General features: G+C 36.3%; 1 protein-coding gene across 3 annotated transcripts in view; it reads right to left on the bottom strand.

The window, feature by feature from the left end:
* The window catches only part of LOC134529402 (ataxin-2 homolog), a 258555-nt gene that overhangs the window by 180534 nt on the left and 62978 nt on the right, over nt 1-15043 (bottom strand). For all 3 annotated transcript variants that reach the window (XM_063363436.1, XM_063363435.1, XM_063363437.1), the window contains one exon: nt 13858-13982. In XM_063363436.1, coding sequence (XP_063219506.1) covers nt 13858-13982 — 125 coding nt within the window. The remainder of the gene's footprint in view (nt 1-13857; nt 13983-15043) is intronic.

The raw sequence follows: 15043 nt of genomic DNA, 5'->3' as shown, positions 1-15043 counted from the left end.
TTATAGATACATTAATTGATAATCTGAGTTTTGTGAAGAATTTCATTGTAAAAATAAAAAGAAACAGGCCGAATATCTGAGTTTAAGAAATGAGAGATTAAAATTGAATGAATTTTTGGTTGCAGGGGATTTTTCTGAAAATTTTACATTTCTGATACAAGATGAAATTCAGAAATATCATTGGGTAAACAGCCAAGCTACCATACATCCCTTTGTGGTATATTTAAAGTCTGACACGGAGAATGAAGTTACAATGAAATCTAAAAGCTTTTGTGTAGTAAGCAATTTTTTAAACCACACAACTGAATCTGTATATTGCTTTCAAGCAGCTCTCATTACTGAACTATCAAAACTCAACAGAGATAACGAGAAAGTGACTTCTTTTTCCGATGGCTGCGCAGCCCAATATAAAAACAGGAAGAATTTTATAAACCTATGTCATCACAAAACTAACTTTGGGATAAATGCAGAATGGCATTTTTTTGCCACATCCCATGGTAAGAATGCTTGCGATGGGATAGGTGGTACAGTAAAATAAATATAGTTTAAAAAACTAAAGAAACATGCTTTTAAAGATTATCAAACTAAAAAGTTAAAAATAATTTTAAAATATAATTTATGACAATAGTATATAAGCAATACTAGTATAAATGAGAAAAAAGCTTGAGGCGCTTTGTGCCATATTTTTTGTATATTAAGCGCCCCATGCTTTTTTCTCATTTATACTAGTATTGCTTATATACTATTGTCATAAATTAAATTTTAAAATTATTTTTAACTTTTTAATTTGACATTCTTTAAAAGCATGTTTTTTTTAGTTTTTTAAACTATATTTATGTATAATTATCATAGGGAAATGAGTTACCGACACTACCTATTACCATCTGAGATAACTATTTGGAGTTGCAACATCACAAAGAAATGGTAAAGTCTCTCCGAATCATTTACAGTTAGATGTATGGATATAATCTTAGAATTTACCGGAAAAAAAAAAAAACATTTTTTTTTTCGGCGTGGCCGGGAGTAGAACCCACGATCGCTGAATCCGAAAGCTGACGTCACAGAAGTCGCGCGCCTTAGACCGCTCGGCTAACGAACGTAATGAAATTGGTGGGACATTTTACAGTGATGAGCCACTCACTCTTAGTCGAAAGAGTTACAGACGGACAGACAAACAAACATACAGGTGAAGCTAATATAAAGCATGTAATGAAGAGTTTCCAAAGCTAGCCTGTAGCGTGTTAATGCGGAACCAATAACCACTCCTCTGCAGATGTTTAACTACTGTTTAGAAAATATAACTGGAATAAATTTCTTATATGTATCAGAAGATATTGAGGTTGAAAAAGACGTTATTCCAAAGCAAAAGTTATTCCTAATACATGAGATTCAATAAATGAAACAAAAATTAAAGTGTTCACGAATTCCTTGTTTGAGGACCATCAAGTTTGCTTCATTCAGGAAGAATATACAAAATTAGATGTAAAACTAAAATACTATATAGAATGTGTTTATGATTCACAGTGGTTGTTAGGGAAGGTGGAAGACATTGCACGTGACCAACCCAACATATCCTTCAAACAAACATCTAGTGATAAAGTGTGGGTCAAGAAGAAACATATTTTACGTGTTGTTTCCCCCATTGAATTATGTTTGGCTACAACCGGTTTATGTCATAACATTGATCCAAAACTAAGTGAAGAATTGAGTATACTTTTGCTCAAACATTTAGGAAAGTGACTGTTTATTATGAAGTAGAACAATATTCTTAAAACATTTTTCCAGAGAAGAAAGTAGCTGAATGACCAACTACATTTCAACCACAGAAGAAAACATAATGTAAGTTATAATTTCATTGTAAAAATTCATCTGTGGTTTTTGTAAAAATATTTTATAACATACAACTCAATACATAATTACCACACGTCAATTTAACTTAAAAATTCCAAATATGTGACCAATAATTACTAGGTAGTGTAATAACAATAATAACAGTTAATTTAAATTGAATGCAATACCATTTTTTTGCATGTTTAGTCTGCTACAGAGAATAAACAAATTAAAAAAAACATAAAAAGATATTTTAATGGCATGTTAAGGGTTACCATGGCAATGTTTTGCCAAATTTTCAGAATTTTTGCATTTACCATTTTTTTTTAACAGCTCCTCAAAAAATGGATTTTTTTTTCCAAAAACACAAACTTAAGGAATTTTTTTCAACAAAAAGAGATTGAGTAAATTCTTTTGACAATATATCATTGCCAAGTACTCCATTTAGACTTACTTGCCTCAAGGTTTCATTGTGTTTTTTGAATTTTGAAAGAACGTAGGAGCAGTTGAAAATTAACAAAAAGTCAGTTTCAAGGTCAACTTTCATGTCTATAAATGAAGACATGTAATACAACATTCGGTTTATTTTTAGTTGCATTATTAATAGTCCTAAGTCTCCTCTTTGCAATGACATTGCACATGTCTTCGTATCTTTTATTGATATTAAGATGTTAAAGAAAACATAAAGGCTTGAAAATGTCAATTATGGTACACGTCAGCGGCCCTTTTGCTCTGTAAAATCAAAATGGTAGCAGATAAAAATCAGTACCTTCAGGTTCGCACAGTTGGAATATGTACTTTTTATGTGACAAAATTTCAAATTTTTTCAAAATGGTTCAGCAATCACACTTGGGTGATTTTCCATGGAATGACCCAGAAATAAAATAATAAAAGGACTGGAATAATATTATAAACACAGTTCGTTAAGTTTAAAATAATATTTTAAAATAACTATTCTTAAATAATGTAACAATAATTTATAATGAAAACAAACTATACATACAGGTACTATACCTCAAATACACTCCCATGAAAAAGGCAAGAAGACTACTAAACCTGCCAAAAACTAAGTTTACAAACATTACATTGTTATATATACTGAAACATATATGGGTCATTATCTGAAAGGCGCAGATTTCACTTCCTAAAATATCAATAGTAAAAAGTCATAATTTAGAGCGGCAAAAATTCACACCTACTTAGTGGATTAATACATTCACTTTCCACGTAGTCGCCACACAGGAGTACCTTTAATTATGGGGAAGGGGGGGGGGGGGGGAATGAGAAAAATGTTAAAATGAGGGAGTGAAGTATGAGTGAGGGAGTGAAAAATGTGGTAATGAGAGAGGGAAGGATAGTTGAGGGAGCGAAAACATACTTTTTGGGAAATTAAGGTAATATTTTTTAAAGAAAAAACTATCTTTCACAACTTCAAACAGTTTAATTTTGTTGTGAAACAGAAAACAAATTAACTGTATAACTGAACTTCATGGGCAGAATAGCCCTTTTGAGCCTGATTTTATTAAGAAAGCATACAAACATTTTCCTTTGATGATATTTATTTCACGACTACATTACAACACAATCCTCTCTACAACATGGCTACCAGAAGACTGCATAGACTACAACAATAAAACAGTGAAGTCAATACTCTAACAGTTTCCTTCTTGGTAGCAGAGGTCCATGGATCGCAACCACGCTCTGCTACCAAGACGGAAACTGTTAAGAGTATTGACTTCATTGTTTTATGGTGGTTGCGTGGTTGCGATCCATGGACCTCTGCTACCAAGAAGGAAACTGTTAGAGTATTGACTTCACTGTTTTATTGTTGTCTATGCAGTCTTCCGGTAGCCATGTTGTAGAGAGGATTGTGTTGTAATGTAGTCGTGAAATAAATATCCTCAAAGGAAAATGTTTGTATGCTTTCTTAATAAAATCAGGCTCAAAAGGTTATGGGCCCAGATTCGCAAAAATGTTTCTGTAGAGAGCCCGATCGTGGAGTGCATACGAAAGTGAAAGGGGACAAGAGAGTGTTAACCTTAAAGTGCCATGCGGTCGCAAAAATTGCGGAATAATTTTTGTAATAGTTTTGAAAATCATGTCTAGCTAAAAAATGGGTACCTCGGGTGTATCGGGATTGCCGGTCGTGGAAAAATTTCTTGGGTGTGAAAATTATTCTTCGTGGAAGTTCGCTATGAAAGCCTACCTAATCATGATGAACTCTGGGATGTGATTGAGATGCAGCCACAAGGTTCGGAGAAAAATAGCATCTGGAAGAAAAGGGACCAGAAGGCACATTCACGTATAGTCCTGTCTGTGGATAAAATAAATTATTCACACATCAGGCACACCAAGACAGCAGCTGAGGCATGGCTGGCATTGGAAGGTGCGTTCGAAGATTCCAGGTTAATGAGGCGCGTCGGTCTGTTGAATGTACTAGTCACAACGACTCTAGAGAAATTTTGATCAATAGACGACAACTGTGATCGTATAATAACGACCGCATACAAACTGAATGAGATGAAGTTTCATGTCAGTGACAAGTGGATTGAAACCCTACTGCTTGCCAGATTACCCGAGATATATCGACCAATGATCATGGCGATGGAAAACTCTGGACTTAAAATCACAGGCGAGAGTGTGAAGGTGAAGTTGCTGCAGGAAATCAAGATAGAGGGGACAAGCAACAGTGACGAGACGGCTCTATATTCAAGAGCAAAAGGGCAAAAGAAGACGGTCAGATGCTACAAGTGCAACAAGCCAAACCACATTGCGAAATTCTGCAATAGTGATCACAAGAGCTACACTCAACGACAAGACCACAAAAAGAACATGTCGAACATCAAACCAAGTGAGAAGAAGGCGTTCCTGGCTGCAGATCCTAAGGATGTCCGTTCCAGAAACTCGTGGTACCTGGACTCATGTGCATCAACACACATCACGCACAATGAAAAAGGGTTGCACAACAAGAGGGTATGTGACAACACAGTTACAGGGGCAAACGGGGATGAACTTGTGGCTAAGGCCTCTGGATGTGTGGACTTAAATTGTGTGAAAAACGAAGTCATTGAAGTAGAGGCAAGTGATGTGCTACATATACCAACCTCGACTGTAAATCTGCTCTCCATAAGCAAGGTAGTTAGCAAAGGAAACAAGGTATGTTTCAACAGCAAAGGTGGTTTTATATATGGTCCAGATGGGAACTTGATAGCTAAGGCCGATCTTACGAATGGTATTTATCATCTCTCCACAACTGACACAAATGAAATATGTCATTATGTTGCCAACCAACAAGTTTGTCTGTGGCATTGTAGGTTAGGGCATTTAAATCGCAAAGCTAGCCAAAGTATCGACAGGAATGGGGGAAGATGCGGTGACCAAAGACCCAATGCAACTTTTGTGTAATGGGAAAACATTCACGTCTTCCATTCAAAATAAGTGGAAGGCGTTCACAGGGCATTCTGAACATAGTGCACACCGATATTTATGGGCCTATGGAAGTTCCATCTAGAGGGGGCAGCAGGTACTTCCTGATTTTTATAGATGACCAGTCAAGATACATACATGTTTATTTCTTGAAGCAAAAATCTGAGGTCACAAGTGTGTTCAAAGAATTCAAGTGCTTAGTAGAGAAGCAGACAGGTCGCTCCATAAAGGTTCTACATTCAGACAATGGAACCGAGTATGTGAATGGAGGTATGAAAAAATCTCTCTCCTCACTAGGCACTGTGCACCAAACAACAGTACGACACAGCCCACAACAGAACGGCGTCGTGGAGAGAGCCAACAGGACACTAGTAGAGAAGGCACGCACGATGCTCCTAGATGCCAACCTGCCAAAGCAGTATTGGGCTGAGGGAACTCTCACTGCTGCCTACTTGACAAATCGGTCTCCTTCAAGTGCTCTCCAGAAGGAACCCAACTTGTCACACCTGAGAGTCTTTGGTTGCAAGGCTATGGCGCACATTACAAAGCCATGCAGAAAGAAGTGGGATCCAATATCGGAAAGATTGATATTCGTGGGTTATTGTGAAAATCATAAATGACGAAACGGGAAAGTTAATCATAAGTTGTGACGTTGTGTTCATGGAGTAAGAAGAGAAGCACACTCAAGGCGAGGAGGAAATGCAATTACTTGGTACAGTATCCACACAAGTACTTCAGACTGTATCCACACAGGAACTTGAGACTGAAAAATTTCCAAAACAGCAACATAGTGATGACGAGAGGGAAGAGGAACCATTTCGAGGTTTTGGAGAAGGGGAACAAGAGAAACGGGGACAAAAAACAACAGAGTCATTTCAAAATTTCAGAAAGGAAGAACAAACGTTACAGGTTGGAATGGAACAGCAAGAGACGCAAAGATCTTCCAGGCCCCGAAAACCAAAGGAATGGCCGGATCATGTAATCTGTTATGCTGAGAGTTCAAGTCTGTCGGATGGACATATAAATGTGGAAGATGTTCTCAAAGGTGAACATTCTGTAGAGTGGATGAAAGCCATGAAAAAGGAATTCTTGTCACTGGTTAAAAATGATACTTTCGAAGAGATCAATGAACCAAAGGAAGCAAAAGTGGGTGTTACGAGTGAAACCCGGCATAAACGATGACTCAGAAGTTTTCAAAGCCAGGCTTGTTGTGAAAGGTTGCAGTCAAGTTGAAGGGGTGGATTATGAGGAAACATATTCACCTGTTGTTAAGTATTCATCTGTACGATGATACCTTTTATCTCTTGCAGCGAGGGAAAACCTGGATGTAGACCACATGGATGTGACGACGGCATACCTATATGGACACCTAGATGAAGAAATTAACGCCATATCCCCAAAGGAGTTTACAAAAACCAGAAAAGTGTAGAAGTTGAAAAAGGCAGTGTACGGACTGAAACATGCTGGTCGAAACTGGAATAGGAGACTTGATGAGATGCTACGTCAGAATTGTTTTATACACTCCGACGCAAACCCATGTGTCTATCACTGTCGTGACGGCGACAAGTTTATTGCGATAGATGTGTATGTCAACGATTTATTGATTTTCTCAAATGACAAGAGTGCCAAGCAAAACACTAAGAAATTCCTGAAAGAGAATTTTGACATGAAGGACTTGGGACCAGCAACACAATGTTTAGGGATGAACAGGAAAACTATGGATCTCTCAAGAGGTCTACGCAGAGAAGATACTCCAGCGTTTTGGCATGGCTGATGCAAAGCCTGTCGCAATGCACCTGGACCCTGGAATTGACCTGGAGGCAGACTGCTCTGAAGAGGTCAACGTTCCATACTGAGAGGCGATAGGCAGTTTGCTGTACCTATCGCAAGTAACCAGACCCGATATTTGCCATGCAGTGAATCTACTGAGTAGGTACAACAACTCACATAATAAGATACACTGGGTAAGTGTGAAAAGAATCTTCAGATACATAAGGGGAACGCTGGGTTACAAGTTAGAATTCTCCAGGGATGGTAACAGGAGGTTGGAGACATACAGTGATGCAGACTGGTCGAACAAGGTCAATCAAAGACACTCTGTCACCGGGTCATGCTTCAAACTAAGTGGCGGCCTGATCTCGTGGCACAGCAAAAGACAAAAAAAACTGTTGCACTGTCAACCTGTGAGGCTGAATACATGGCTGTGTCATTTACTATGCAGGAACTGTTATGGCTAAGACAACTGATGCCTGAAATAGAACCCAAGAGTGTAGAAGGGACATTTGACGTGTTCTGTGACAACAGGGGTTCGATTCAGTTGGCTAAAAATGTAATGACCAATGCCCGGTCAAAGTACATAGACATCAGATATCATTTCCTAAGACAGTATATTGACTCAAAAGTAATAAACATCAAATACCTGTCGTCTGAGGAAATGCTGGCTGATGTGTTAACGAAGCCATTGGTAAAGGAAAAACATAAATTTTGTACAGATAAGTTTGGACTTGTAGACAGCTCTTTGAACTCTCGGGAGAGCTACAAATTTAAGGGGTGGTGATGGACAGTAAATTTGTAATCATCAAGTTGGTAGCAGAAGGAAACTGTTAGTATTGACTTCCCTGTTTTATTTTTGTAGTCTATGCAGTCTTCTGGTAGCCATGTTGTAGAGATTGTGTTTTAATGTAGTCATGAAATAAATATCCTGAAAGGAAAATGTTTGTATGCTTTCTTAATAAAATCAGGCTCAACAAGCCCAACAATAAAATCTAATAATCACAATGAACATAAAGCAAAAATCAAGAAATTGTGAAACTGCACTTGAAGTCATAGAAAAAAGAACTCACACTATCTTACACAGCTATTCAGGTTTTGGAGTGGGGAAGCAAGACAGTCCAGTTTTAGTTTTGGAATAGGCTTTTGATGTAAAGGTGTTGAATTTTCGTCCATACTTGAGTGCCTGATTTTGTTGTCATAATTTACAGCCAGGGAGGTTTTGGGAGATTGCATCCCCAAAGGGCTTCCGTGGCTTTTGAGAAGTTGTGAACAAAAATCATCCAAACAACGACAAATGCACTTAACTGAACTACTGCATATCAGAAATTACAAGATAGTTACTTGACATGCCTGAAAATTTAGAAGGCTAAACATACCTGGACAGACAATCCCCTTGGAATGGGTTTTACTCTCATTTGGTCTAAATTAAGTATGGTTTCTAATAATGTATTTTTTGAAGTCACATGAACATTAGAAGCAGCTTAATTAGTTCATATGTAGATCAATTGTTCCTTTAGTCCAAACAGCTTGATGGACCTGCATAATCCCTTTGAATGGTGACAGTTTTATTGGTATAGATCATGTCATATTTTCAATGGAAGTGCTATCAACCACAAGAAGTTTTGAAGTCCGGATCTTGTCAGAGAGAACTTTAACCAAAGAGTCAACATCACTGATGTCCTTTCCTTGGGCAACTGCTCTGTCAGCAGTTCTCTTCACAGCAGCTCCAATGCCATCTGGCGCTCCTTTTCCGTGGCCTGCTTCATGAAAATTCATGTGGCAAACTTCAGTTCAGCAAATTCTTCACTCAGTTTGTGTTGCAATAAATAGGCCTCGAAGCTCTGCTTGTGCTAGACCAAACTAAGAGTTTGCGGAACCTCCGCATCTCTGAGTCCGTCTGTAAACACACTGGTGGCTAGCTGCTGGCGGAACTCCCTTGGTAATTCTGGGTAGGTGAGGTGCATGAGTCGCTCAATGTCAGCTTCAAATTCTTGGAGTGTTTCAGAAGATCGCTGTAGTCGTGTCTTTTGGGCTGTTCTATACACCTCGCCCATGTGTCAGTCACCGTACCTCAGCTCAAGGGCCTGTACTAATATTCAATAGTCTTTCTGGTCTGGAACTAGTAGGGTCTGCAGCTACTATTGTGGAGATCTTCGCAGGGCCAAGACGAGTGCCGTAGCCTTTTTTTCCTCCCCCCAACCATTGACTTCTGCAGCTGTCTCTGTCTTCTGCATACTGTCCACAAACACTGACCATCGAAGGTGGGTGGCTTGAATTTTGTGTGACCGCTGGAAGTGCCCTCCACATCCTCACAGTTACTCTTCCGGTTTGCAGCAGCTGTAGCTTCCTTAATCATCCGACGGCACTCCTTGGTCACAGCCTCTACACGCCGTTCAGTTGCAAGTTCGAGTTGAATTAACTGTTGTTCCTGTCGGGCAAGTTGCTGTTCTTCTTGTATGAGTTGCTGTTCTTGTCGTGAAAGGTGCTGCTCCAAACTCTGCACTTTGCCTTCCAAATGGATGCTGGTTTCATCGATCTTCATTTCTTCCTGGTTCTTCTTGATGTTTTCTATCTTGGTCTTCATAGCATTCTTTACATCTTCTTGGCATTTCATTTTATTCTTCATCTTTTCTTGGCTATTATCAATTTTACTCTTGATCTCTTCTTGGCTATTATAAATTTTATTCTTCTTCTCTTCTTGGCCATTCTTTATTTCCTGTTGGTTACTCTTGATTTTATTATTTATTTTCTCCTGACCCTTCTACATTTCCTTTATTTTATTATTCATTTCAGCCAAGAAGCCACTATGTTTTTAAGTTCTTCGGCTACCATCTTTTGTGTCCACATAAACTACCAGCCTATCACTACTAACCTATGAACTACAATATAATTTCCCCTATGAGCTAACCTAATCACATACTAAAAACTAACACTAACTTTACTACTATTATTACTACTCCAACACTCAAAACTATAGTTCCTAAACTAACTCAATTCTCAAATAACTAAATTTTTAATGATGTTTTACTTTTTAATTTTGGTGAAAAAAACTGTATACTAAAACTATAATTATGGCTATCCCACTTCTCACACTACAATGTTATGATTTATGATGTGGGGGAACTGGGTTCGTAATGGATAGCCCAATTAAGTTTTTATTACAGTTTTAAAATTACTAATATTTACATTACAGTACTAATAAATAAATGTACTTAAAAATGCCTGATCACCAATCACTTGCACTTAAAAATGTTTATCACAAGTCACTCAATGTCTGTCAAGTTCCACAGTTCGTACACCTCACTGGAACTAGGCTCGACAGTGCTTCACCCCTTACCAAGCGCCTGTCCACACACATACAGCCTCTCACTGCTCAGTCGCACTCTCACGGTCCCGTCGCTCCTCGTCACGCTGCTCTTGAGGGGATCTCTGACCCCCTTTGCCAATGTTGCATTTCCCTTCACTTGCGGAACTTTACAAAATCTCTTAACTCCCACGGAGGCCGGCGCCGTCACTTATATTACCATTGGCATCCTTCTTGAAGGGACAAGAGCAGCTGTGACGAGGAGCGACGGGTCCGGGCCAACTCGACGCCCAAAATACCCAGAACAGCGACGCTCTTTCACACCACCCCTTACGGTGGCCTCTGTAAGCCCAAAATTCCCAGGCCGCTAAAAATGACAATAGCCCAAGGCAGGACGGTGCGCGGGGAGCGGAAGGGAGTGGGTAGCGAGGACCCTTGTAATCCGGCCAGGCATGCGTGGCATGCCTTTGTGAATGGACAGCGTGTGACATCAGTAGCCGTGTGGGGCCGCCAGCCAGCTCTGAACCTGGTGCATGTCATGGTCCTGTCTGCGTTTGTAACATTATTAATTTTAATTTTATCGCAAGTGACCAAATTATTCTGCTATTTTTGAATAACTCATCATCACATTATCTCTATTAATCCAGAGAACTATTGTAAACAAATTCTGTGTTGGATCATTTACTGATGATACACTTAAAATAAAAAGCAGTTTGGTAAAAATAATACTGTTTGAGATTAAAATATGTGTTTGAAAATGATTACTATCAATTCAAATGAAACTATTGAGTACTACATAACTTGTATGTAAACATGCATACATAATTTTTTCTCTATTGTTTAACTACATGTTTACAGAAAAAAGCCTGAGATTTCACGAAAAGAAGGAAAATCAACCAAATTTTGTGATTTTTATTGTTTCCAAATTTTTTGAGGTGCCTAAACGTCAATGAAAGCAGTATTTTCCATTTCACTTTTGTCAGCACAAGAAGAAATTCCATAAATATGTTTTGATTTCACTGAAATTTCTAAGAATACCCTGAACATTTTAAATTCCCAGACTTTTCCCAGTTTTCTAGTGCTGTAGCAAACTTAGTTTTTAATATAATTTACTACACTTAATTAAATTTAGTGATATAATTTTTGATCAAAAGCATACTTACCTCTTTATCAGCCCCTTAGGGGTTAAATTTCATAACACATAAAAATTGTTGTTTGGATTATTTGTTTTGTAATTATTGGTACAAAAAATCAATTATAATGATTAATTAAATTCTGAGTTATAATTTTTACTCTTTAAACCATATCTATCCCTTTTTTACCTTTTAGGGTAGAATTTAAAAAACATAAAAATTGTGGTAGTTTATAATCTTATGTTATTTATGAGAACCAAATATCATTTATTAGGCTTAGTTAAATTCAGAGATATACTAATCTTAAAAACAAATTTACCCTCTTTTCACCCCTTAGGAGTTGATTTTAGCAGAATTCAAAACTTTTGGTTGGATGTTTTCGTATGTTAATTATTGGTACTGAATATTTTTTTTGACTTGATTAGTTTCAGAGATATATTTAATTATCTTTAAACCATATTTACCCCCTTTTCAACCCCTTAGGGTGGAATTCTGTAATAACACATAGCCTAGTTTTTAAGTTATCACAAGACCATCCTAATACAAAAAGTTCATGAAAATCTGTCAAGTAGTTTTTGATTGATGTTTGAACACAGACAGACAAAAATTTAAGAAGCTATATTTTTCAGTTCTCGATTATGTAAATAGCCATTTCCAATAGTTTTTTCATCACTTCATCTAATGTAAAGAATTTTTCACTTGAAAAATTTTATTATTAGTACAGATATATCAATGAATGACTGGAGGCTTAACATCTGCTCAGAATTAGTGTCATTAGGGCCAGTTAGGGTTGACGAGACAGAATAAAGCACTGACAGAATGTATTGGTGGGGGGGAACAGGAGTACCCCGAGAAAACCCAGTGGTTCACTGCAATGTCCGCCACGTTTCCCATTTGCAAAAAATTCCAGGTTCATTCCTGCTGGGAATCGAACATGGATCACCTTGGTGGGAGGCAACTATCTGACTTCTCAACCACTATCAAATAACATGAGAAATAAATTTGAATAGGCACAAATCTCTAGTGAACCCATAACAAATAATTTACACAAAGGATGCCATTAGTAATAGAAACATGGATTGCAATGACTGCATGATGATAAGCATGCATTAAATATATGATTAATGTTATTGTTTTAAATAAAAAAAATTATAAAATATTGTTGTAAGTACTTGAAATTAGCAAATATATTTCTGTCACTGGGTAAATATAATGCTTAAAAAAGGTAATACACAGTCACATCAGAAACTCATTCATTTATAGTGTTCAATAATATAGCATACAAGATAATTCAGATTTAAATTATTATGCAATGTGATGTACTGAGAAAATAAAATTCACACTGAAGAACACTAATTTTGTTTCTAGTAGCTGACAAATTTCTAAAGTACATACTAGCGATGTAATGCTTTCTTAACACCACAAGGTGGCCATGGTTGATATCCGTAATTTCAAGACATGTATTTGTGGAGTCAGATACAGAGCTAGTTCGTCTGTATTTTCCATGAACTTATAATCAACATTGAACTCACTAATGTATTGCTGCCTCTGGTTTTTCTATGTCATCACTTCTCTTGATACTTACCTAGAATATTCTTTTTTTACCCCTTTAGTTATTAACTTTCATAGGCATTGAAATATTTTTTTTTCCAGGCAGACAATGACTTTCAGCCATACATTTTCAGTTACAGACTCAGCAATATGCTTTAATATATTACTGCTAATAATTAGCTTCTCTATATCCTCCAAAATTCTTTCTGCAAGTTCTGTACTTTGTTCACACCTACCTCCAGGAACTCATGCAATTTTGGCCATGGAATTGCAAACTAAAACCCTTATTAACAAGGGATATTGGCAGAGTAAACCCACCACTGCAAGAGCCTAAATTTGAACAGATTACCTCAGAAATGGTGAACAAAACTGGAGGCTTTACAGAAACCATCATTTCACCCCTATTTTGACTATAATTTTTAATATCATAAGTAGCATATATGTACTTTGAGATACAACCAACACCATGAACATAACAATGCACTTGATTAACGAACAAAATTAAATAATATTATTAAGGCCTTAAATTTCTATTTTTTGTTGCAAGTTTTTTTTTTATTACTAAAATAAAGATCATATTTTCTTTAAAGGGTAATACCAAAATTATACTTTCAGACTAGAAAAAAAATGTTTCACTCATAGAATTATTAGTAAATTTTGGTACAATTTGAATATCTCATTACTACAGCATACACTATTAAAAAAAAACCTAGAATAACTTCTACATATTGAGAGCTGCCTTGCAAAACCTTGTAGAGTCCATCAGAAACTGTCAAAGAATTATAAAAAAAATTAAATTATACCATAGTTAGTAACATGCATTGGTAATGTTATACATACTTATAATCTTTTGTATCTTCTTTTTGCAACTGTAACGTGTAACCTTCCAGGGACGGCTGGAATGATGACTGCACTCCATATACAACTTCATTTTTCCGGAACATTTCATTCACATCCCAGCCATTCTGGGAAAAAAAAATTTGCTATCCAGTTATGGAACAATAATAAAATCAAGACAACACTTTCATAATGTATAAAATGAATTTTAGATTAATAAGTTTGAAGTAAACAGGTACTGAATGGAGGAATTTTTAGCTGAGCATTATTAATGAAATATGTACAATTAATGTTAGAATTATAGCAATTTTAGACCAAGAGTGAATCTAAGTAAGCTCTACAGTGGGAATCAGATTAGGTGGAGGAAAGTTCTTAAGATTGGATTAATCTATTTTGGATATTTTCTAGTTTATTTACATCAGTCATCTTGATGGCACTCCATATTATTGAACAGTATTCCAATTTAGATCTAAATATTGAATTAGGATAAGTAACACATAAAGTAATAAATTTAATAAGTGCAAGAGTTTTACGATTAGAAGAGTATAAAATAATCAACATGTTTATGAAAAAATAATATGGAGTCTAGAATGGCACCAATATCTTTAATAGAGATAGATTTGACAATTAAAGTGTTTTCTAATAGGTAGTTAAATTTCACAGGTTGATAATTCCTCGTAAAAGTATTATTTTGGTTTTGTCTTTATTAAGTGTAACCAAATTTTCTTTGTACCTATTATTGACTTCTATAATGTCATTATGCAATAAGAATAAATAATCAAGTGTTGAAATTTTCCTGTATATTTTAAGGTCATCAGCAAAAAGTACCCCAATAGAGTGGTTTAGAATGTTATACCCCAAGTGTCTTAAAGAATAATTAAATAATAAGGTTAAAAGATTTGGAAGCTTTGATTACTGAGGCCCTCAATTAATAACTATAAAAGTCAACAACAGAGGCGACACTAGGAGTAAACAAAGAAAATTTAGGGACTCCCTACAAATACTTGGGAGTAAAAGGATCGTTATTATATATTAAATAAATAAAAACAACTGTTACGTCTATAGACTTCCTTATTTTATTAATCATTGTTCTTTTTTTTTTGATAGATTAAATTTTCCTTAGTAAAGACTGTTTTTCATTGATAAGTGATCTTATTTACATAACTCACAATTACACTTATTATATGAT

Source organism: Bacillus rossius, chromosome 2 (assembly GCF_032445375.1).
Source record: "Bacillus rossius redtenbacheri isolate Brsri chromosome 2, Brsri_v3, whole genome shotgun sequence".
NCBI lineage: Eukaryota > Metazoa > Arthropoda > Insecta > Phasmatodea > Bacillidae > Bacillus > Bacillus rossius.
This window is presented reverse-complemented; position numbering and strand designations above follow the sequence as displayed.